Below are 24,458 nucleotides of genomic sequence, written 5' to 3' on the forward strand. Positions count from 1 at the left end.
CTCTTATTTTATGTCCAGATGCTTATGTCAGTCATGTTATCTGTCCACTTCAGCATATGTGCTACTTACCTTGAGCCTAGGGTTATCCAACAATCCAAGAAAATTGAATGAGGCAAAGTTTATACATTCTTTTCCATTCACCACAATGTTATGGCTTGGAGGGCTGGGGAAAGAGACAGGAGTGGTATACTTCAGCAGTCATTCTTGTTACAGGACACACATTATCAGCTGTCCAGAAGAGGGAAGGTGACAGGACACACAAGTGTTGTCATTCTACTCTATTTGCCTTCTGGCCTCCTAGCTCTCTTTTTATTCTTAAAAAGTAAAATTAGACAATAGTATATTAAAAATCAGATACTCGGTCATCAATTCTACTCTTAATAGGCCACCTAGTAGTACTTAAATAAAAAAAACTGAGCTAGAATTCCAAGATGAATAGATGAATGGCAAACCGTTGCTTTAGTTTTAAAACTCACTTAAGAAAGAAGTTGCTAAATAAAGTACCTGGAATGAGACAAACAGGGAGAAAATATAAAAAGATCAAGATCAACGGTATGAAGAGGCAGAGCAAGTAACAATCTTACAGTTAAGTGGTTTAAAAATACATGTTACTAGGACTTCCCCCATGGTCCAGTGGGTAAGACTCTGCGTTCGCAATGCAGGAGGCCTGGGTTTGATCCTTGGTGGGGAACTAGATCACACATGCATGCTGTAACTAAGAAGTCCGCATGCAGCAACTAAGACCTGGCGCAGCCAAAATAAATAAATAAATAACTATAAATAAATATTAAAAAAAAATTACATGTTATCTACAGGAAGCCACCAAAAGAATAAGTGAGCTCTGTTCCCAATTTCTAAAGTTAATGCTGGAATACCATTTAAAAGGAATCCCCCTCATCCCAAAAGGGGGGAAAACAGAGTGGCCAGTTGCACAGGAGAAGCATGGATTGAGTTCAGCTGAGACAAGAGATGGGCTCTTGAGGAGACAACCTATTATGTCCTCTGCTGACAAATACTCTAGCTTTAAGTCATGCTTCAAAAACACTGGCCAGAGCTTCCCTGGTAGTGCAGTGGTTGAGAATCTGCCTGCTAATGCAGAGGACAGGGGTTCGAGCCCTGGTCTGGGAAGATCCCACATGCCGCAGAGCAACTAGGCCCGTGAGCCACAACTACTGAGTCTGTGCGTCTGGAGCCTGTGCTCCACAGCAAGAGAGGCCGCGATAGTGAGAGGCCCGCACACCACGATGAAGAGTGGCCCCAGCTTGCCACAACTAGAGAAAGTCCTCGCACAGAAACGAAGACCCAACACAGCCAAAAATAAATAAATAAATAAGTAAACCAAAAAAAAAAAAAAAAAAAAACACTGGCCAAACTATGGGACATGAGCTATTAAAGGGTTGTGAGATCAATTTACTTAGTCACAGCCAGCCTATTTCACCTAAAGTAAACCATAAGAATAGAATGGAATGGAAATGCACCAACAGGGCCAGGGAAAGGACGGTGGCACATTAACTGTTCTACACATGCATTGCTCTGTGCACTGGGCTGCTCTGTAAAATGCACTGTGGTCAGAAAAGATTGGGAAACACCACTTTCACTAGTATGTTTTAACAGAACTGGTTTTCTATGAGAAAAATAACGAAAGATGCTGGGAAACCAGGGAAGGAAAAGAATGACTACTTGAAGTAAATTCACAAAAGCAGATGAACTCGTACAAGACTCGGTGAAAAGGACATGGTTGTGGAGTCAGGCAGATCCCATCAGTATTATGGCTACTGACCACTTCAGAAACTCAGAGATGTTACCTGGCCTGCATAAGCCTCAGTTTCATTTCTCAACTTGTTCATTATAAGAGGTGTTCATCATATTTTCTTCTTTTTTCCCTATTGCTTCAAGAGCTTCTTCTCTTTCAAATAATCCACTGTGTTATTTAGCTTCCCACTTCCCAGGACTTCTTTAGTTTCATAAGTCCTCCCTGATGTGGAGGTGTTGGCACCCACAAAAAGATGAAAAAACAAAATATCCATGTAGACAAGTCTGTACTAACGGTTGCTGCTGTGAAAGTTGAGGCCATTCTACAAAAACTGTGACACACAGAGAAATCAAACTACCAGGAATAAGTACACCCAAAGGCCCTGACCAGTCGATAAGCTGCCAGCATGATGTAGGGATGTAGACATCTTGTTTCTGCCTAGCACATGGGGCAGGAAAGGAAAACAGTTTCCATGAGAACTGGAAGGCTCACACCTGTGCCCCATGCAGGCTTGCAGCAGTAAGCCAGACAGGGCACTTAACACAGGAATTCTGGAGCTGAAGACACTTCAAAGTTCCTCACAGAAGCAAATAAAACCGATACAGAAAGACATCTTCACAACAAGGCTTCAGAAGAGTCAAGGGAGGGAAAATAAAACCCTTCCAGTCAAAACCCACAACCACACTATTACTGAGAGTCAGTAATTACATAAGTGAACTTAGAAATAGGACAATGGTGCTTTACCAGAAAGAAACAAATACTACAGACCCCCATTAACAACAGGTTTGGCACTTGAGGGAGAACAGACAAACGGACGAATGAAAGAATCCAGAACTCAAGAAAATTGTGTATACAGGAACACCTCAGAGATACTCCAGGGTCGGTTCCAGACCACCACAATGAAGCAAGTATAGCAATCGAGAGAACCACATGAAGTTTTTGGTTTCCCAGTGCATATAAAAGTTATGTTTACACCATACTGTAGTCTATTAAGTGTACAGCAGCATTATGTCTAAAAAACAATGTACACACCTTAATTAAAAAATAATTTATTGGGACTTCCCTGGTGGTGCAGCGGTTAAGAATGCGCCTGCCAATGCAGAGGACACAGGTTTGATCCCTGGTCTGGGAAGATCCCACATGCCACGGAGCAACTAAGCCCGTGCTCCACAACTACTGAGCCTGCGCTCTAGAGCCTTCAAGCCACAACTGCTGAGCCCATGCACTGCAATTACTGAAGCTGCATGCTCTAGGGCCCGTGTGCTGCAACTACTGAGCCCACGTGCTGCAACTACTGAAGCCTGTGTGCCTAGAGCCCGTGCTCTGCAACAACAGAAGCCACCACAGCAAGAAGCCTGTGCACCACAACGAAGAGTAGTCCCTGCTTGCCACAACTAGAGAAGGCCCGTGTGCACCAACGAAGGCCCAACACAGCCAAAAATAAATAAATAAATAATAATTTATTGCACTGGGAGTGGCCAAGATGGCAGACTAGGAAGACCCTGAGCTCACCTCCTCCCATGGGCACACCAAAATTACGACTATTTACAGAGCAGCTATTGATGAGAATGACCTGAAGACTAGCAGACAAGATCTTCCACAACTAAAGATAGAAGGAATCACAATGAGATGGGTAGGTGAGGTGGAGACATGGTATAGTCAAGACCCATACCCGCAGGTAGGTGATCCACAAATGGGAGAATAATTACAATTACAGAGGTCATTCCCAAGGAGTGAGGGGTCTGAGCCCCACAAGAGGTTCCCCAGCCTGGGTGTCCTGCACCCGGAAGATGAACCCCCAGAACATTTGCGTTTTTTTTTTAATTTATTATTTATTTACTTATTTTATTTATTTTTGGCTGCACCGGGTCTTAGTTGAGGCATGCGGGATCTTCATTGAGGCACACGGGATTTTTCGTTGTGGAACGTGGGCTTCTCTCTAGTTGTGGTGTGCAGGTTTTCTCTTCTCTAGTTGAGGCATGCAGGATCTGGGGTGTGTGGGCTCTGTAGTTGTGGCACAGGGGTTCCAGAGTGCATGGGCTCTGTAGTTGGCAGCACATGGGCTCTCTAGTTGAGGCACCTGGGCTTGGTGTAGTTGTGGTGTGTGGGCTTAGTTGCAACACTGCATGTGGGATCTTAGTTCCCTGACCAGAGATTGAACCTGGGTCCCCTGCATTGTAAGGTGGATTCTTACTGGACCACCTGGGAAGTCCCAAACATTTGGTTTTGAAGGTCAGTGGAGCTTCCTCTTGGGACAGCCAGAGAGCTGTGGGAAATAGAGACTCTACTCTTAAAGGCTGCACACAAAATCTCAAACACTCCAGTATCCAAGGGCAGAAGTAATATGAAAGGAGCCTGGGTCAGACCTGCTCGCTGATCTTAGAGAGCCTCCCAGAGAGGCAGGAGGCAAATGGGACTCATCCTGGGGACACAGACACTGGCAGCAGCCACTTTTGGGAGATTATCATACCATGGCAACACTGGTATTGGCGAGTGCCATTTTTGAATCCTCACTCTAGCTTATTAGCACTGAAACTGATCCTTGCCTACCAGCTAGTCAGCACCAGTACTGGGAAATACCAGGCCAAGGAGCCAGCTGGGCCGGGACACAGTCCCACTCACCAACAGGCAGGCTATCATAGGACCCCCTGAGCCCCAGGCAATCCAGGACTAGCCCTGCCCACAAACACTAGGCCAACACTAGCTCTGGGACCCCTGGCCCTACAGCCAGCTACTTTGTGACCTGGACCCACCCACCAGCTGCTTGGCACCAGGACTGGGACTCCCCTGGCCATGCAGCCAGCCATGCCAGGATCTGGGCATGCCTACCAGGGGCCAGCAACTTCTGCACAAGGCAGGGTCTGGCAACCAACTGGACCAAGGGCCAACCGTGGCTACCAAGCACCCATAGTAGTTAGTCAGCACACCAAAACAGAAAGACTCGCTCAGCACACACACAGGGCACACTCGGAGCACGTAGCTCTGGCGACCAGAGGGAAGTGTGCTGTTGCAAGTTTAAAGCAATATAAGACTACCTCAGGAAACAAGAAAAAGTTCAAATAAACAACCTAACCTTACACTTAAAGGAGCTACAAAAAGAACAAGTAAATCTCAAAGTTGGTAGAAGGAATGAAATAATAAATATTGGAGCAGAAATAAATGAAATAAGAGACTAAAAAACAATAGAAAAGATCAATGAAGTTAAGAGTTGGTTCTATGAAAAGACAAACAAAATTAATAAACCTTTAGCAAGACTCATCAAGAAAAAACAGGGTCCAAATCAATAAATCAGAAATGAAAAAAGAAGTTACAGACACTGCAGAAATATAATGGATCATAAGAAATTACTATGAACAACTAAACGCCAAAAAATAGACAACCTAGGAGAAATGGACAAATTCCTAGAAATGTACAACCTCCCAAGACTGAATCAGGAAGAAGTAGAAAATATGAACAGACCAATTACCAGTAATAAAACTGAATCAGTAATAAAAACTCCCAACAAACAAAAGCCCAGGACCAGAGGGCTTCACAGGTGAATTTTTCCAAACCTTTAAAGAAGGGTTAAGACCTATCCTTCTTAAACTATTCCAAAAAAACAGAGGAGGAAGGAATGTTTCTGAAATCATTCTACAAGGCCAGCATCACCCTGATACCCAAACCAGTGATATCACAAAAAAAGAACATTACAGGCCAATATCACTGATGAACATAGATGCAAAACTCCTCAACAAAATATCAGCAAACTGAATTTAACAATACATTAAAAGGATCATACACCATGATAAAATGGGATTATCCCAAGGATGCAGGGATGGTTCAATATCTGAAAATCTATGAACGTGATACATCGCAATAACAAACTGAAGAATACAAATCATGAACACCTCAGTAAGGATAAAGACAAAGTCTTTGACAAAATTCAACAATCACTTATGACAAAACCTCTCAACAAAGTGGGTATAGAGGGAACATATCTCAACATAATAAAGGCCACATATGACAAGCCCATAGCTAACATACTAAATGGTGAAAAGCTGAAAGCATTACCTCTAAGATTTAGAACAAGACAAGGATGGGCAGGGTATCTGAATAGATATTTTTCCAAAGAAAACATACAGATGGCCAATAGGCACATGAAAAGATGCTCAAGATCACTAATCATCAGGGAAATGAAAATCAAGACCACAATGAAATACCACCTCACACCTGTCAAAATAGCTATCATCAAAAAGACCACAAATAGCAAATGTTGGCAAGGAAGCGAAGAAAAGGGAACCCTCATGCACTATTCATGGGAATGTAAATTGGTGCAGCCACTATGGAGGACAGTATGGAAACTCTGCAAAAAATTAAAAATAGAACTATCATACAATCCAGCAATTCTACCCCTGGGTATTTACCCAAAGAAAACAAAAACACTCGTTAGAAAATATTCTTGCACCCCTATGTTCATTTCAGTATTATTTACAATAGCCAAGATGGGGTAGCAATATCTGAGTGCCCATCGATATATGTACGGAAAAAGATTTGCTATATATGCATGGTGTGTTGTGTGTTATTAAGTGAGTCATGGATATGAAATGTACAGTGTGGGGAATATAGTTAATAATTACTGTAATATCTTTGTATGGTAACTAGACTCATCAGGGTAATCATTCTGAAAGGTACAAAAATATAAAATCACCATGTTGTGTGCCAGGAACTAACAGTGTTTTAAGTCAACTATACTTCAAAAAGAAACGAATAAACAGCATTTTCAGTCAATTATACTTCAAAAGGAAAAGAACTAACAGTGTTTTAAGTCAATTATACTTCAAAAAGAAACGAATAAACTCATAGGAAAAGAGATCACATCTATGGTTACCAGAGGCAGGGTGAGGGGAGGGGGAACAGGATGAAGGTCAAAAGGCACAAACTCTCAGTTATAAGATAAATAAGTACCGGTGATACAATGTACATCATGACAAATATAATTAATGCTGCTGTTAAATTATGTATGAAGATTGTTGAGAGTAAATCCTAAGAGTTTTTATCACAAGGAAAAAAATTTTTTCTATTTAATTTTGTATCTAAATGAGATGATGGATATTCACTAAACTTAATGTGGTAATCATTTCATGATGTGTTTAAGTCAAATAATTATGCTGCACACCTTAAATTTATACAATGCTATATGTCAATTATATCTCAAACAAAATTTTTTTTTCTAATTTTAAAAATTTTATTTATTTTCTAACATTTTTATTGGAGTATAATTGCTTTACAATGGTGTTAGTTTCTGCTTTATAACACAGTGAATCAGCTATACATATACATATATCCCCATATCTCCTCCTTCTTGTGTCTCCCTCCCAACCCCACCCCTCTAGGTGGTCACAAAGCAGCGAGCTGATCTCCCTGTGCTATGCAGCTGCTTCCCCCTACCTATCTGTTTTACATTTGCTAGCATATATATGTCCATGCCACTCTCTCACTTCGTCCCAGCTTACCCTTCCCCCCCCCATGTCCTCAAGTCCATTCTCTACATCTGCATCTTTATTCCTGTCCTGCCCCTACGTTCTTCAGAACCTTTTTTTTTTTTTTAAGATTCCATATATATGTGTTAGGATATGGTATTTGTTTTTCTCTTTCTGACTTACTTCACTGTGTATGACAGCCTCTAGGTCCATCCACCTCACTACAAATAACTCAATTTCGTTTCTTTTTATGGCTGAGTAATATTCCATTGTATATATTTGCCACATCTTCATCCATTCATCTATTGATGGACATGTCCTGGCTATTGTAAATAGAGCTGCAAAGAACACTGAAACATGACTCTTTGAATTATGATTTTCTCAGGGTATATGCCCAGTAGTGGGACTGTTGGGTCGTGTGGTAGTTCTATTTGTAGTTTTTTAAGGAACCTCCATACTGTTCTCCATAGTGGCTGTATCAATTTACATTCCCACCAACAGTGCAAGAGGGTTCCCTTTTCTCCACAGCCCCTCCAGCATTTATTGTTTGTAGAATTTTTGACGATGGCTATTCTGACTGGTGTGAGGTGATACCTCATTGTAGTTTTCATTTGTATTTCTCTAATGACTAGTGATGTTGAGCATCCTTTCATGTAACTATTGGCAATCTGTATATCTTCTTTGGAGAAATGTCTATTTAGGGCTTCTGCCCATTTTTGAATTGGGTGGTTTGCTTTTTTGATATTAAGCTGCATGAGCTGCTTGTAAATTTTGGAGATTAATCCTCTGTCAGTTGCTTCATTTGCAAATATTTTCTCCCCTTCTGAGGGTTGTCTTTTGGTCTTGTTTATGGTTTCCTTTGCTGTGCAAAAGCTTTGAAGTTTCATTAGGTCCCATTTGTTTATTTTTGTTTTTATTTCCCTCTCTCTAGGAGGTGGGTCAAAAGGATCTTGCTGTGATTTATGTCAGTGTTCTGCCTATGTTTTCCTATAAAAGTCTTACAGTGTCCGGCCTTACATTTAGGTCTTTAATCCATTTTGATATTATTTTTGTGAATTGTGTTAGGGACTGTTCTGATTTCATTCTCTTACATGTAGCTGCCCGGTTTACCCAGCATCACTTATTGAAGAGGCCTTCTTTTCTCCATTGTATATTCTTGCCTCCTTTATCAAAAATAAGGTGACCATATGTGGTGGGTTTATCTCTGGGCTTTCTATCCTGTTCCACTGATCTATATTTCTGTTTTTGTGCCATTACCATACTGTCTTGATTACTGTAGCTTTGTAGTATACTCTATAGTCCAGGAGCCTGATTCCTCCAGCTCCGATTTTCTTATTCAAGATTGCTTTGGCTATTCGGGGTCTTTTGCGTTTCCATACAAATTGTAAAATTTTTTGTCCTAGTTCTGTGAAAAATGCCATTGAGTTTGATACGGATTGCAATGAATCTGTAGATTGCTTTGGGTAGTACAGTCATTTTCACAAAGTTGATTCTTCCAATCCAAGAATATGGTATATTTCTTCATCTGTTTGTATTATCTTTAACTTCTTTCATCAGTGTCTTACAGTTTTCTGCATACAGGTCTTTTGTCTCCTTAGGTAGGTTTATTCCTAGGTATTTTATTCTTTTTTGCAATGGCAAATGGGAGTGTTTTCTTAATTTCTCTTTCAGATTTTCATCATTAGTGTATAGGAATGGAAGAGATTTCTGTGCATTAATTTTGTGTCCTGCTACTTTACCAAATTCATTGATTAGGTCTAGTAGTTTTCTGGTAGCATCTTTAGGACTCTCTATGTATACTATCATGTCATCTGCAAACAGTGACACCTTTACTTCTTCTTTTCCTATTTGGATTCCTTTTGTTTTTCTTCTCTGACTGCTGTGGCTAAAACTTCCAAAACTATGCTGAATAATAGTGGTGAGAGTGGGGCTTCCCTGGTGGCGCAGTGGTTGAGAGTCCACCCGCCGATGCAGGGGACACGGGTTCATGCCCCGGTCCGGGAAGATCCTACATGCTGTGGAGTGGCTAGGCCCGTGAGCCTTGGCCGCTGAGCCTGCGTGTCCGGAGCCTGTGCTCCGCAACGGAAGAGGCCACAACAGTGAGAGGCCCGCGAACTGCAAAAAAAAAAAAAAAAATAGTGGTGAGAGTGGACAACCTTGTCTTGTTCCCGACCTTACAGGAAATGGTTTCAGTTTTTCACCACTGAGAACAATGTTGGCTGTGGGTTTGTCATATATGGCCTTTATTATGTTGAGGAAAGTTCCCTCTATGCCTACTTTCTGCAGGGTTTTTATCATAAATGGGTGTTGAATTTTGTCAAGATTTTTCTACATCTATTGAGATGATCATATGGTTTTCCTCCTTCAATGTGTTAATATGGTTTATCACATTGATTTGGGTATACTGAAGAATCCCTGCAATCCTAGGATAAACCCCACTTGATCATGGTGTATGATCGTTTTAATGTGCTGTTGGATTCTGTTTCCTAGTATTCTGTTGAGGATTTTTGCATCTATGTTCATCAGTGATATTGGCCTGTAGTTTTCTTTCTGAAATCTTTGTCTGGTTTTGGTACCAGGGTGATGGTGGTCTTGTAGAATAGTTTGGGAGTGCTCCTCCCTCTGCTATATTTTGCAAGAGTTTGAGGATAGCTGTTAGCTCTTCTCTAAATGTCTGATGGAGCTTGCCTGTGAAGCCATCTGGTCCTGGGCTTTTGTTTGTTGGAAGATTTTTAATCACAGTTTCAATTTCAGTGCTTGTGATTAGTCTGTTTATATTTTCTATTTCTTCCTGGTTCAGTCTCAGAAGGTTGTGCTTTTCTAAGAATTTGTCCATTTCTTGCAGGTTGTCCATTTTATTGGCATATAGCTGCTTGTAGTAATCTCTCATGATCCTTTGTATTTCTGCAGTGTCAGCTGTTATTTCTCCTTTTCATTTCTAATTCTATTGATTTGTCTTCTCCCTTTTTTTCTTGATGAGTCTGGCTAATGGTTTATCTATTTTGTTTATCTTCTCAAAGAACCAGCTTTTAGTTTTATTGATCTTTGCTATTGTGTCCTTCATTTCTTTTTCATTTATTTCTGATCTGATCTTTATGATTTCTTTCCTTCTGTTAACTTTGGGGTTTTTTGGTTCTTCTTTCTCTAACTGCTTTAGGTGTAAGGTTAGGTTGTTTATTTTAGATGTTTCTTGTTTCTTGAGGTACGAAGAAACAAGAAACATTACTATATTGCTATAAACTTCCCTCTTAGAACTGCTTTTGCTGCATCCCACAGATTTTGCATCATTGTGTCTCCATTATCATTTGTTTCTAGGTATCTTTTTATTTCCTCTTTGATTTATTCAGTGATCTGTTGGTTATTTAGTAGTGTATTGTTTAGCCTCCATGTGTTTGTAGTTTTTATAGATTTTTTCCTGTAATTGATATCTAGTTTCATAGCATTGTGGTCGGAAAAGATACTTGATATGATTTCAGTTTTCTTAAATTTACGAAGGCTAGACACAAGATACGATCTATCCTGTAAAATGTTCCATGAGCACTTGAGAAGAAAGTGTATTCTGTTGTGTTTTGATGGCAAGTCCTATATCAATTAAGTCCATCTTGTTTAATGTATCATTTAAAGCTTGTGTTTATTTTCATTTTGTATGATCTGTCTATTGGTGAAAGTGGGGTGTTAAAGTCCCCTACTATGATCGTGTTACTGTCGATTTCCCGTTTCACGTCTGTTAGCATTTGCCTATGTATTGAGGTGGGTGCATAAATATTTACAATTGTTATATCTTCTTCTTGGATTGACCCCTTGATCTTTATGTAGTGTCCTTCTTTGTCTCTTGTAATAGTCTTTATTTTAAAGTCTACTTTGTGTGACATGAGAATTGCTACTCCAGCTTTCTTTCGATTTCCATTTGCATGGAATATCTTTTTACATCCCCTCATTTTCAGCCTGTATGTGTCCCTAGGTCTGAAGTGGGTCTCTTGTAGACAGTATATATACAGGTATTGTTTGTGTATCCATTCAGCCAGTCTATGACTTTTGGATGGAGCATTTAATCCATTCACATTTAAGGTAGTTATTGATACGTATGTTCCTATTACCATTTTCTTAATTGTTTTGGGTTTGTTATGGTAGGTCTTTTCCTTCTCTTGTATTTCCTGCCTAGAGAAGTTCCTTTAGCATCTGTTGTAAAGCTGGTTTGGTGGTGCTGAATTCTCTTAGCTTTTGCTTGTCTGTAAAGGTTTTAATTTCTCTGTTGAATCTGAATGATATCCTTGTTGGGTAGAGTAATTTTCATTGTGGATTTTTCCCTTTCATCATTTTAAATATGTTCTGTCACTCCCTTCTGGCTTGCAGAGTTTCTGCTGAAAGATCAGCTGTTAATCTTATGGGGATTCCCTTGTGTGTTATTTGTCGTTTTTCCCTTGCTGCTTTTAATATGTTTTCTTTGTATTTAATTTTTGATAGTTTGATTAATATGTGTCTTGGTGTGTTTCTCCTTGGATTTATCCTGTATGGGACTCTCTGTACTTCCTGGACTTGACTGACAATTTCCTTTCCCATATTAGGGAAATTTTCAAGTATAATCCCTTCAAATATTTTCTCGGTCCCCTTCTTTTTAACTTCTTCTTCTGGGACCCCTATAATTTGAATGTTGGTGCCTTTAATGTTGTCCGAGAGGTCTCTGAGCCTGTCCTCAATTCTTTTCATTATTTTTTCTTTATTCTGCTCCGCAGTAGTTATTTCCACTATTTTATCTTCCAGGTCACTTATCCGTTCTTCTGCCTCAGTTTTTCTGCTATTGATTCCTTCTAGAGAATTTTTAATGTCATTTATTGTGTTGTTCATCATTGTTTGCTCTTTACTTCTTCTAGGTCCTTGGTAAACATTTCTTGTATTTTCTCCATTCTATTTCCAAGATATTGGATCATATTTACTATCATTACTCTGAATTTTTTAGGTAGACTGCCTAGTTCCTCTTCATTTGTTTGGTCTGGTGGGTTTTTACTTTGCTCCTTCATCTGCTGTGTGTTTCTCTGTCTTTTCATTTTGCTTAACTTACTGTGTTTGGGGTCTCCTTTTCACAGCCTGCAGGTTCATAGTTCCTGTTGTTTCTGGTGTCTGCCCCCAGTGGGTAAGGCTGGTTCCATGGGTTGTGTAGGCTTCCTGGTGGAGGGGACTGGTGCCTGTGTCCCGTGGATGAGGCTGGATCCTGTGTTTCTGGTGGGCAGGACCACGTCCGGTGGTATGTTTTGGGGTGTCTGTGACCTTATTATGATTTTAGGCAGCCTCTCTAATGGGTGGGGTTGTGTTCCTGTCTTGCTAGTTGTTTGGCATAGGGTGTCCAGCACTGTAGCTTGCTAGTCACTGAGTGGAGCTGGGTCTTAGCACTGAGATGGAGATCTCTGGGAGAGCTTTCGCTGTTTGATATTATGTGGAGCCAGGAGGTCTTTGGTGGACCAATGTCCTGAACTCGGCTCTCCCACCTCAGAGGCACAGGCCCGACACACGGCCGGAGCACCAAGACCCTGTCAGCCATACGGCTCAGAAGAAAAGGGAGAAAAAAAGGGAAAAAAAAAGTTCTTAAAAAAATATTAAAAATTAAAAAATTAAAAATAATAATAAAAAAAATGAAAGAGAGCAACCAAACCAAAAAAGAAAACCACCAATGATAACAAGCACTAAAAACTATAATAAAAGGAAAACAAACAAAAAAATAAAAAATGGACAGCTGGAACCCTAGGACAAATGATAAAAGCAAAGATATACAGAAAAAATTACACAAAGTCCACCACCTGAATTCTGTGATGATCTATTATTTGGTATTCCAGAGATGCAGGGTACATTAAGTTGATTGTGGAGATTTAATCTGCTGCTCCTGAGGCTGCTGGGAGAGATTTCCTTTTCTCTTCTTTGTTCGCACAGCTCCCAGGGTTTAGCTTTGGATTTGGCCCCGCCTCTGCATGTAGGTCACCTGAGGGTGTCTGTTCTTTGCTTAGACAGGACGGGGTAAAGTAGCAGCTGATTAGGGGGCTCTGGCTCACTCATGCCGGGGGGACGGAGGGGTATGGAATGCGGGGCGAGCCTGAGGTGACAGAGGCCAGCATGCTGTTGCAACAGGCTGAGGCGCACTGTGTGTTCTCCTGGGGTAGTTGTCCCTGGATCACAGGGCCCTGGCACTGGCGGGCTGCACAGGCTCCTGGGAGGGAAGGTGTTGATAGTAACGTGTGCTCGCACACAGGCTTCTTGGTGGCTGCAGCAGCAGCCTTAGCATCTCATGCCCGTCTCTGATGTCCACGCTGACAGCCGCGGCTCGTGCCCGTCTCTGCAGCTTGTTTAGGTGGTGCTCTGAATCCCCTCTCCTCACGCTCCCCGAAACAATGGTCTCTTGCCTCTTAGGCAGTTCCAGACTTTTTCCTGGACTCCCTCCCAACTGTGGCGCACTAGCCCCCTTCAGGCTGTGTTCACGCTGCCAACCCTAGTCCTCTCCCTGGGATCTCACCTCCTAAGCCAGATCCTCAGCTCCCAGCCCCCACCCGCCCAGGCGCGTGAGCAGACAAGCCTCTCAGTGCTGCTCTCAACCTCTGAGTGCTGGTTGGCACCGATCCTCTGTGTGGGAATCTCTCCACTTTGCTCTCTGCACCCCTGTTGCTGCACTCTCCTCCGTGGCTCCAAAGCTTCCTCCCCGCCACCCACTGTCTCCATCAGTGAAGGGTCTTCCTAGTGTGTGGAAACTTTCCCGCCTTCACAGCTCCCTCCCAGAGATGCATGTCCTGTCCCTATTCTTTTGTCTCTGTTTTTTCTTTTGCCCTACCCAGGTACGTGGGGAGTTTCTTGCCTTTTGGGAGGTCTGAGGTCTTCTGCCAGCATTCAGTAGGTGTTTTGTAGGGGATGTTCCACATGTACATGTATTTCTGATGTATTTGTGGGGAGGAAGGTGATCTCCACATCTTCCTCCTCCACCATCTTGAAGGTCTTCCTTTTTTCTAATTTTTAAAAGATACTTTATTGCTAACAAATGATAACCATCTTCTGACAACACAGGGTTGCCAGAAACCTTTAATTTGTAAAAAGTGCAGTATCTATGGGAGTGCAATAAAGTGAAGTGCAATAAAATGAGGTGTGCCTATATATAAATATATGGCAAATGACATCAGTTGCCCCCACTAACTACTAAGTTACACATATTTCTTTCTCTATGGAGAAAAATAAAATTGAATTACCATATTCAAAGATGAATTCCACACATATTAAAAAAAAACTAAAAAGTATTTTGGAACAGAGGAAAATTTAGAAGGTCTTCGTGACCTTGGAATAGGAAATGATTTCTAAAACAAGTATGCAAACACACAAACCATGAGGCGAAATGGATGAATATGACCAAGTCCAAATTTAGAATTCTGGTTCAATGAAGATACCAAAGACAAAATTAACAGACGGGTGATAAAGAGATTTACTACATTTCATGAATCTAAGATGGCATCGACTGTATTTTATCTATCACTAAGGAGGAAAGACACAGCCAAGTAAAATGCAATGATGCAGGGACTTCCCTGGTGGTGCAGTGGTTAAGAATCTGCCCACCAATGCAGGCTACATGGGTTCAAGCCCTGGTCCAGGAAGATCCCACATGCCACAGAGCAGCTAAGCCCATATGCCACAATCACTGAGCCTGCGCTCTAGAGACCATAAGCCACAACTACTGAGCCCATGTGGGATAACTACTGAAGCCTGCGTGCCTAGAGCCTATGCTCCACGATGAGAAGCCACTGCAATGAGAAGCCCATGCACTGTTACGAAGAGTAGCCCCCACTCGCCGCAACTACAGAAAAGCATGCATGCAGCAATGAGGACGCAACACAGCCAAAAATGAAAAAAATAAAATAAAATGCAATGATGTTTTCTTATCATTTATATTTTAGTTCATATTTAATGAAAGGGCTATCTTGACACAGATTTTTGTCATTCTACTTTTGTATCTATGAAAAGAAAAATATAAGCAAGATCAATCAGGTAAGACATTCGTAACTTCTAGTCAGCAGTTCTGTCTGCTCTCTGCTACGTAATGGATACCATGGGTATTCATACTCCCTGCTAACATATTCTGCTCCCTACTGACAGAAGGATCCTGGCATTGCTTAGGAGGATGCTCTGCTATCATCTCTGGGATTACTTGACAAGTCAGTATCACCCATTCTCTAAGTTTGATGCTGGAACTTTCCTACTGGACTAAACTCTTAGTTTCATCTTTATGCAGTTGAATCACGTTTCTAGAAAGTAAACTGTTATTACCCAAAGGCAGTAGGAGTTTGACAAAGGAATGTTCAAAGCCTTAGTCCCAGTAGCCTCTGTTCAACTGTCTGGAGGAATCTGGCCATTTCTCCTTCCATCAGCTGATTTACTTACCAGCAGTGCACAAAACTCAACTGAGGTGCTGGCAGTAAGCATAGCCATGACCAAGTTCATCAGTGTGCAAGAAATGATACCCTCACCTGCTCCCAGCTGACAATGACTCTCAGCAGCTGTAAGATTCATACATGTTTCAGAGATCTTAAAATCGGAAAAAAAAAGTTTCTTAGACTCATTGTAATAGACTACTACTCAAAAACTGACCAAGGATTAAAAGCTACACAATACTGGGGACTCTTGATAATCGAAAGATAGACTGGGAATCAAGGAGAAGAAGAACTAAAAGATATGAAGAGGCATTCACAGGGGGAAAAACCCCAGCAGCTAATAATAAGTATATCAAATGATACTTAAAGGCTCAAATAATCAGAGAAATGCAAAATAAAACAATGTTACCAAACACAGCTGTGGGAAACTGAACGCCCATATACTAACTCAGGAGAATCACAATGTAGGAAAGTCCCAAAGGGAAATGAGACAGGCATATAGAGTAGTACCCAATTTCTGGTCCCACACCCCTAGAGAGACTCAGACAGGTCCACAAGAGGACATTAATCAGGTTTAATCACCAGGTTTTTTTGTGGCAGTGGGGAGTGGGGGTAGCTTAGGTATCCATCATGAGGAAAATCACTAAATTTACCCATCACTAAGTAAAACATGGTGGCCATACACAACAGAATAATATGTAGCAGTTGGAAGAAATGAACAGGAAGTCCATCTAGCAATTCCACCTCTCTGCCCTGCTTGATATTTCTTCATACTGCTCAACACCAGCTAACATTGTATTTATTTCATTCTTGGTCAGCCTGCCCCAAGAGAACTAAGATTTTGATTTATCGCACATGCTCATCAGCACATTCCTTAAACATGGTAGGCACTCAAATATTTGTTGAAAAATAAGTGCTGAGTAAACAACTTGTAAGAAAAAAACCAGAATGAAGTCTAGAGCACAAAATTAAAAACTTTCATAAAACATTAAGATTACATGGTTTCAAGCATACATACGTAATAAAAACAATAACATATATGACTTTAATAACATAAAATAATAAAAGAAAGCAAAATACACGTATTACAGTGGGATACCTTACTGGGGAGGAGAACAGATGCAGGCGCTGGGGATGAAGGAAATAATAAAGCAAATGAGAATGCTGCCTTACATGGGTGCTGATGAGAGCGGTGGTGAAGGGAGAGTCAATGCCTTTGCAGGAAAGGCCCAAAATGAAGAAAATAAAACAGAGACTCAACTAAACCAGAGGATAAACCTTTGGCAAATTTGAGTGAGAAAGGAGACACAAATGCCTGCAATGCAGACACAAATCCATAGATGTGTTGTTATATATATCTATATACAAAGTTATACGTATATATTTTACATATAACTTCCCAAGAGAATCCTATGAATTACTTCATGCCAATGCATTTGAAAACAAAAGAAGAAATGAACGATTACTAAATGGCAGTAACCAAAACTTACTCAAAAAGGAAATATGAACAGCTTTAAAAACTCACTGAAGACATTAAATTCATGATTAAAAATATATGCTCAACAGAACAAACAACAAATAGTGTTGCCAGGAAAACTGTAAGACTAATATACCTCTGATACCAAAGCTGGGCCAGCACACAGTAAGGGAAAAGAAAAAGACTAAACTCATTTTTCAATACTGATGCTAAAAATAACAAATATTAGCAAAAAAAAAAAAATCCAACAATTAATAAAAATTAACCAAATAGTCATGCTTAAATAGGGTTTATCAATGAGTTGTAAGAGTTCTTTTTATATATTTAATATTTTGGATACTAGCCCCTTAACAAATATGTGACTTGAAAATATTTTCTTCCATTTTGTGGGGTTTTGTATCATGTCTCTAGTAATGGGCTTTGAAGCACAAATGTTTTCAATTTTAATGAAGTCCAGTTTGTCTATTTTTTCTTTTGCTGCTTGTGCTTTTGTGTCATATCTAAAAATCTCTGGCCAATCCAAGATTATGAAGATTTACTCTTTTGTTTTCTTTCTTCTAAACTAAGAACTTATAGTTTTTGCTCTTAAACTTAAGCCCATGATTAATTTTGAGCTAATTTTTACACATGGTGTGAGGTCAGGGTCCATCATCATTCTTTTACATGTGTATATCCCGTTGTCCCATCACAATCTGTTAAAAAGAGTATTCTTTTCCCACTGAATTGTCTTGGCATTCTGTTGAAAATCAATGGACCATAATTTAAGGTTGTCCACCCATTTTTAAGAATAAGACACTGAAATGCTAATTGCAAGCACTGTGTAAATGGGCTTGGCTTCTTGACTGATGGTGGGCTTCACTCTATGATAATGAGACATAGACTTGTTTATTCATCTGTGGAGACCGCAAACTCAAAATTTTCTGTTTTTACTCTCTTGACTCTGAGTTTCACCAGAGAGGAATCCTCCAGTGAGGTGTATATGAGGATATAAATCTGGTTTCCAACTTTCTGAAAGCTGAGTTGGAGGAAACGGGATTAGCATCCCATTATTCATTATATACTTGCTTTCTGTTTTTAGAATGGCACTCACCTCCTCACACATTCTTAGGACTTTCAATTTATATTTAGCCTTTCCAGAGAGTAAATCTCCCATCTTTCTGCAAGTCTACAGAGCTGGAATCTGGGGTGAGGATGAGTGGCATGGTTGCTTGCAATTTTTCTCATAAAAATTTATGTATATGCTTAATTAATGTAAAAAAATCAATCAGTACAATTTAATATAGTAATGGATTAGAGAAGAAAAGTCACAACCATCTCAATAGATAAAGAAAAAATTTAATAAAATTTAACACTGACTTTAAAACTAACAAAAAGTTCCCTTAGCAAACTAGGAAGAGAAAGGAAGGCTTGTAACACCATACAGGTTATCCCTTAAAAGCCATCAGGAACAGGATACAGAGGCCCTTGTTACCACTCCTATTCAACACTGCATGGTAGGTATCCTAGCAAGTGCAATAACACAGAAACAAGAAGAAAATGACGCTTCATGACAGAAGTGAAAACTCTCTAGAACCCAGAGACGAAGCTATTAAAAGATATGCAATGTTAATTTCCTGGTTGTGATACTGTACTATAGTTAAGCAAGATGTTACCATTGGGGGAAACTGACGAAGGGTGTATGAAATCTCTCTGTATTATTTCTTACAACTGCATGTGAATCTACTATTATTTCCAAATAAAAAGTAGCAAAAAAAAAGTTAAGCAAAATCTCTATGAAGAATGTTATGCAACTTCTCTCAGAGACATAAAAGACCTAAGTATACAAGTGACACACAAGGTACGTGGTGAAGAGATTCAGTATTAGCAATATACCAATTCTCTCCAAATTAATCCATAAATTCAATGCATTACTAGTCACAAACCCAAACCCATTTTCTGGTCAAATCTGATCAGCTAAACCTAAACTCATAGTGAAGAGTCAAGGATAGCCTAGACAATTGTGAAGAACAAGGAGGTGAAGGACTCACTCTAGTCAAGGCCTATTATTAAGCTGTGGTATAAGTGAGGTTCTGGCACAGGGAGAGATAAATATACCAAAAGAATAGAAATAAAGCCAGAAACAGATCCTTTATAAGGGAACTTGACATATGAAAGAAGGGAAATTTCCAATCAGTAGGTAAAAAATGGACTATTCAACTAATAATGTTGGGACAACTGACTGTCATATGGAAAACAGGCAAATTAGACCTTTGTGGTAGGAAGGATTTTATAACCATAACATTAATGATTGGTCAGTCTGATTTCAGGAGAAGTAAAACTTTCATGAGACCAAAGAAATTCGCGAAAGTGAAGAATACAAGCCTCTCTCAGATCAGACCAGAAGTAGAAGGACATACTCAGGAGAATATCCTACATCATATTTTAAAATAGAATACTAAACACTTTCATGGCAACAGGCATGCTGTGGCAAAAGTATAAATATAAGCAAAGGAAAAACATCTACCAACTTCAAGATGGTGGTTATCTTGCCTGGGAGGCAAGAGTAAGTGATAGATGGGAAGGGATTTCTTTAGTGATACAATTGACCACTGAACAACATGGGTTTGAACTGTGCAGGTCCACTTATACACAGATTTTTTTCAACAGTAGATACTACTGTACTACATGATCCATGGTTGGTTGAATCCATGGATGCAGAACCACATATTTAGAGGAACTGGGTATCTGGAGGGCTGACTCTAATTTATATGCAGGTTTTTGACTGCCCAGAGGGTCAGGGCCCCTAACCCCCATACTGTTCAAGGGTCAACTGCATTTCTAATGCTTTATTTCTTTTAAAAAATAGATTTAAAGTAAAGATAGCAAAATGTTAATACCTATTACTTCTGGGTGGTAGATACGTATGTGACTGATATTTTCTGTATACTTAAAATTTAAGAAATAAAAATAAAAATAAAACATTGGAAGCCAGGAGGTAGGTAGCATAAGTGAGCTGGTTTCATAATTCATATTGTGAAAGTCAACAGGCACTGCCTATCATTAATCAATCAAGAAACAGTAATGTAAGCATACTGCTAATATCTAGTTATGAAGGTAAACTTCAACAGATCTAAAATCAGAAACAATCCAGGTGGGAAAAAGTAGGAATGCTGTTTTTCATTTTAACTGTCTTCCCATTTGAAATATTATGTGTGTGTATTACTTTTTTTTTTTTTTTTTTTTTGCAGTACGCATGCCTCTCACTGCTGTGGCCTCTCCCGTTGTGGAGCACAGGCTCCGGACACGCAGGCTCAGCGGCCATGGCTCATGGGCCCAGCCGCTCCACGGCATGTGGGATCTTCCTGGACCGGGGCATGAACCCGTGTCCCCTGCATCGGCAGGCGCACTCTCAACCACTGTGCCACCAGGGAAGCCCCTGCTTTTAAAAATATATATATATATTTTTAAAAAGGGACAAACTTGGAAACCCAAATTGGAGACTATTAAAAAAGTTTCTGATCTCCAGAAATTTCTACAAGTCTTATATCAGTTAAAAAAAAAAGGAATACTATATAAACCACTGTATACTTTGTTGAGTTTACCTACAGGAAACCAAGTATAAGCCCTTGACTAGCAAAACCAATTTACCCTGAAACGATGTTGTAGTTGAGAGCAGGATGGTCTTTTGAGACAGGAGGAACAAGAGGTTCTGGTTGCCACTCTTCAATCAATTCTTCCTTTTCCTACAGGAGAAAAGCAGTTAAAATACAGTGCAGTGCTACTTACTGGACAGCAACTCTAGCGGTATCTAAACTGTTTGTTGTAATGGAACCATCATAATGAACACACTGCTAGACACAGACGTCCGGCTGCTGTGCCTGGAAATGACACAGAATCACTATTGAGTTTTGTGCACTTAACCCCTCACCTCTTTCCTTATCTCAGGCTAAAGGTTCTTTTTCCATGAAGCTTTGTGGCTGACTGGAAATTTCTTAAAAATTTTATTTCTATGTTCAGGATTTTTCACTGTGGGAAGTAGGAAGTATAACTGCTACTGATGATAAAACTAAAAGTCTGTAACACAAAGGTGAGAGGCATGACTGCAGGTAAGGGAGCTCAGCCTCTACTGCAAGATATGACAGACAGCCATGCCTTAAGTTCTTACAGGCATGGCTGTCACAGGAAGGGATCAACTAGACTACAAAGCACTGTTTCTACAAGCCATTGGCAAGGATTCAGAAGTAACTGAAATATACCAAAAGACTCTCATAATAATTATTGTAACAGGATTTAGTTGTTTGGAAATTTCTCATAAAAAACTACTTTATTCCTTTTACCTGTTATTTCATGCATTCCAAGTTTTTTGACTATTTTGAGTTTCTTACCCTTTCTTGAACTAGAAAACAATGTAATTTTGAAAATGTAGTCTGGATGTACAGGATGAGATGAGGCACCTGATGAACATGACAGCCACAGCAAATCTTGCCTTACATAGGCCCACTCTCAATACTCCTATTTTCACACTCCTGTTAAATGCTTCTGTGCATTTTTCTCCTAACAGGCAATTCTAGGGCATGGCTAGGAGCATATTCACCTGATGCTCAGGCACTCAAAAATGCTGGCTGAATAAATCAGTCAATAAATTCCTCATCTATTTCTGCCAACGACTGCACAGAATAGCAGCCTGAACAAGCCTGAAGTATGTATCATGCACACTGTCCACTTGCTACCACAGAGACAGATTTGAGAATCAACTCAGGATTGCCTGGTATTCAAGAGTCTCTGCAGGGGACTTCCTTGGTGGTGCAGTGGTTTAGAATCCGCTTGCCAATGCAGGGGATATGGGTTCAAGCGCTGGTCCGGGAAGATTCCGCATGCTGCAGAGCAACTAAGCCTGTGCACCATAACTATTGAGGCTGTACTCTACAGCGCGTGAGCCACAGCAACTGAGCCTGCCTGCCACAACTACTGAAGCCCGCACACCTAGAGCCCGTGCTCCGCAACAACAGAAGCCACCATAATGAGAAGCCTAAGCACCTCAACGAAGAGTAGCCCCCACTCGCTGCAACTAGAGCAAGCCCACGCTCAGCAATGAAGACCCAACATAGCCAAAATAAAATAAATAAATAAATAAATAATAAAAAAAGAGACTCTGCAGACCTATAAAACCGAGAAGGTATTTCTTCTTTGCTGCCATAAGTTAAGGTTTAGAAACACTCATAAAGTTTTTTTTTTCTTCCACAGCTTTTAGGGTAAGATGTCAGTGATTACTGAATCTTGCTCTAGGTAAGTTCTGCTTTTAGAGGGTTATCCTAAAATTATATTTCAGTATCCTTCTTTTAAAATGCATATTTGTGTGGATTGACTTGTCTAAACTTAAACTAAGAATATTAGGAATGATCAACCCCTTAAAAAGTTGGGCTATAAATCTATTCCATGGCCTCATAATCATTCACGTGGAGCTCCTAAATACCAAGGGAAAAAAGTAGAGACAGGATTTCTGGCCCAGATAGCCCAATCTTACTGCAATACTATCAAAAGAGTGTTCTAAGGCACACTAATCCCACAGGTATTCATAAAAAAAAGGGCGGGGGTGGGGATCTATGGTCAAGTTTATGGCAGTTCTCCAAACAGCGGTTCAAATATCCACTGGCATATTAAAGGTTACAAGAAATCATGCAATGAGACACCTCTTTAGTCTTCTTTACCCAGGTTTCCAAAACTTATGTGCCCTAAGAACCATTTGTTGCATATCCCCTATCCTCTAGGGGGGATACTGCCTGACCATCTCATGACAAATATTAATGATCAGGACAGCAGGGGCAGCCAGTGAAACCAGGGGAACAATCGCCACATTGCTGTAATTCCATTCCACTTGCACTTCCTTCTGTGAATGCTCCAGAAAAGAGCAGTACTCCATCATTGTGCCACACTCAATGCTGCCTTGTGAACCAAAGTTTCAGGCATTTTTGTGGGAAAACATCTCTCACCATCTCTGTATCCCTAAGGAGTATTCTGGCACATTGCTACAGAGGCTGGATAAGGAAACAATCCAAGTTACAGAAACCACACTGCAGTCAAAACTGCTCTTCCTCTCACACCCAGGGCACAGTTACTAAGTCTTCCTACCTGCGTGAGAAGGTAGGGGATTCCACAAACCCCTTGGTCCCTCGTACTAACAGACTCGAAGTGGTCAGGACTGCAAGTCCTCTCGACACTTCTGCTTCCTAAGGTTTGCCTAGCTTGGGCTTGAGCTGGGTCCCTTACCATATAGAACACATCAAAATTTGATTTGGGGTGGGAAGGTGGAGAGCAGTGGGATGGGGAGGATTCTTTCTAACTCTGAATTTCCTTTATAAAGACCACAGGGGAAACTTTCATTCAGGCTTCAGAAATAGTGGTGCTTTTCCTGAGCAACTCATGTAATCCTTCTTGTATACGGACATTTGAAATCCAGCATGCATCCATGCTTCCCGTCCAGCATCTAGTACGTTCCCAGACTGCTGTTTACTCCTAGCAAAGTAAAAAGGCCTGTAACATGGTACTCCTTTGTGTATTCACTTTATCCCTGGCTTCCCCGTATTTTGCTTACCCTGATTTCCTTACATTCCAGAAAATATTTTAACATTTACAGTTGAGCCACCACAAGTCCTGTTTCGAAAGATGTAGCAACTATAATCATACACCGAATAATAAAATAGAGATTTAACTTCTTACCTTGACTGTAAGATCAGATCGTTCTTGTAACTTGTAAGTTTTAGAGAAAAGAAGTCTGATTATCCAGAGTATTAAAATTCCTTCCAAAATAAGATGATAAGCAGGAGCCTAGGAGTGAGTCAAAAGCAAAAGCATAACAAGAAGTGAAATAAACATTTCCAAAACCTGCACATAAAATTTAATTCATCTGCATATACTGCTCCCATGACCTTTATACCTATTTATTACTTCTTAAAATTTACTTTCAAAGCTCACTTCACGTCTACTCATTCGTTTTCCCATTTCTAACAGAAGGCAATTTCTCCTACATGAAAAATCTCTAAAACTGCAGTGTTAGGAATAAAAATTAATTTAAAAAATTAAATCTGACACAGAATTCCAATAGTCTAACAATATCAACTATCAGATCCTTCAGGTAATTTATATTTTTACTGGTGAGAAATAACTGTAACAAACATATCGCAGCTTCACAAGCCTTCTACAACCCCCACATACCATGGATAAATTGAGAATTATTTGGACACCATAATTCTCAAAGACTTTTGCACAATTTACTATATTTCCTGTATCCCCAATAGGCCTCTTTAAGTTCTCCTTGGAATGTGGCAGAGAAAAGAAGACTTTATAAGTGTTTAAAGAAATAGCAGGTCTCTTTTCTACCAGTTCCCCCAAAGTATGTA

The 24,458-nt window shown here is 40.2% G+C and overlaps 1 protein-coding gene across 2 annotated transcripts in view; it reads right to left on the reverse strand.

The window, feature by feature from the left end:
• The window catches only part of SPTLC1 (serine palmitoyltransferase long chain base subunit 1), a 75,169-nt gene that overhangs the window by 48,541 nt on the left and 2,170 nt on the right, over positions 1-24,458 (reverse strand). For both annotated transcript variants that reach the window (XM_060155560.1, XM_060155559.1), the window contains exons 2-4: positions 23,779-23,886; positions 20,710-20,804; positions 70-163 (exon numbers count right to left, since the gene is read on the reverse strand). In XM_060155560.1, the coding sequence (XP_060011543.1) occupies positions 70-163; positions 20,710-20,804; positions 23,779-23,886 (297 nt within the window). The remainder of the gene's footprint in view (positions 1-69; positions 164-20,709; positions 20,805-23,778; positions 23,887-24,458) is intronic.

The sequence above is a fragment of the Lagenorhynchus albirostris genome, chromosome 7 (assembly GCF_949774975.1).
Source record: "Lagenorhynchus albirostris chromosome 7, mLagAlb1.1, whole genome shotgun sequence".
NCBI classification, from domain to species: Eukaryota; Metazoa; Chordata; class Mammalia; order Artiodactyla; family Delphinidae; genus Lagenorhynchus; species Lagenorhynchus albirostris.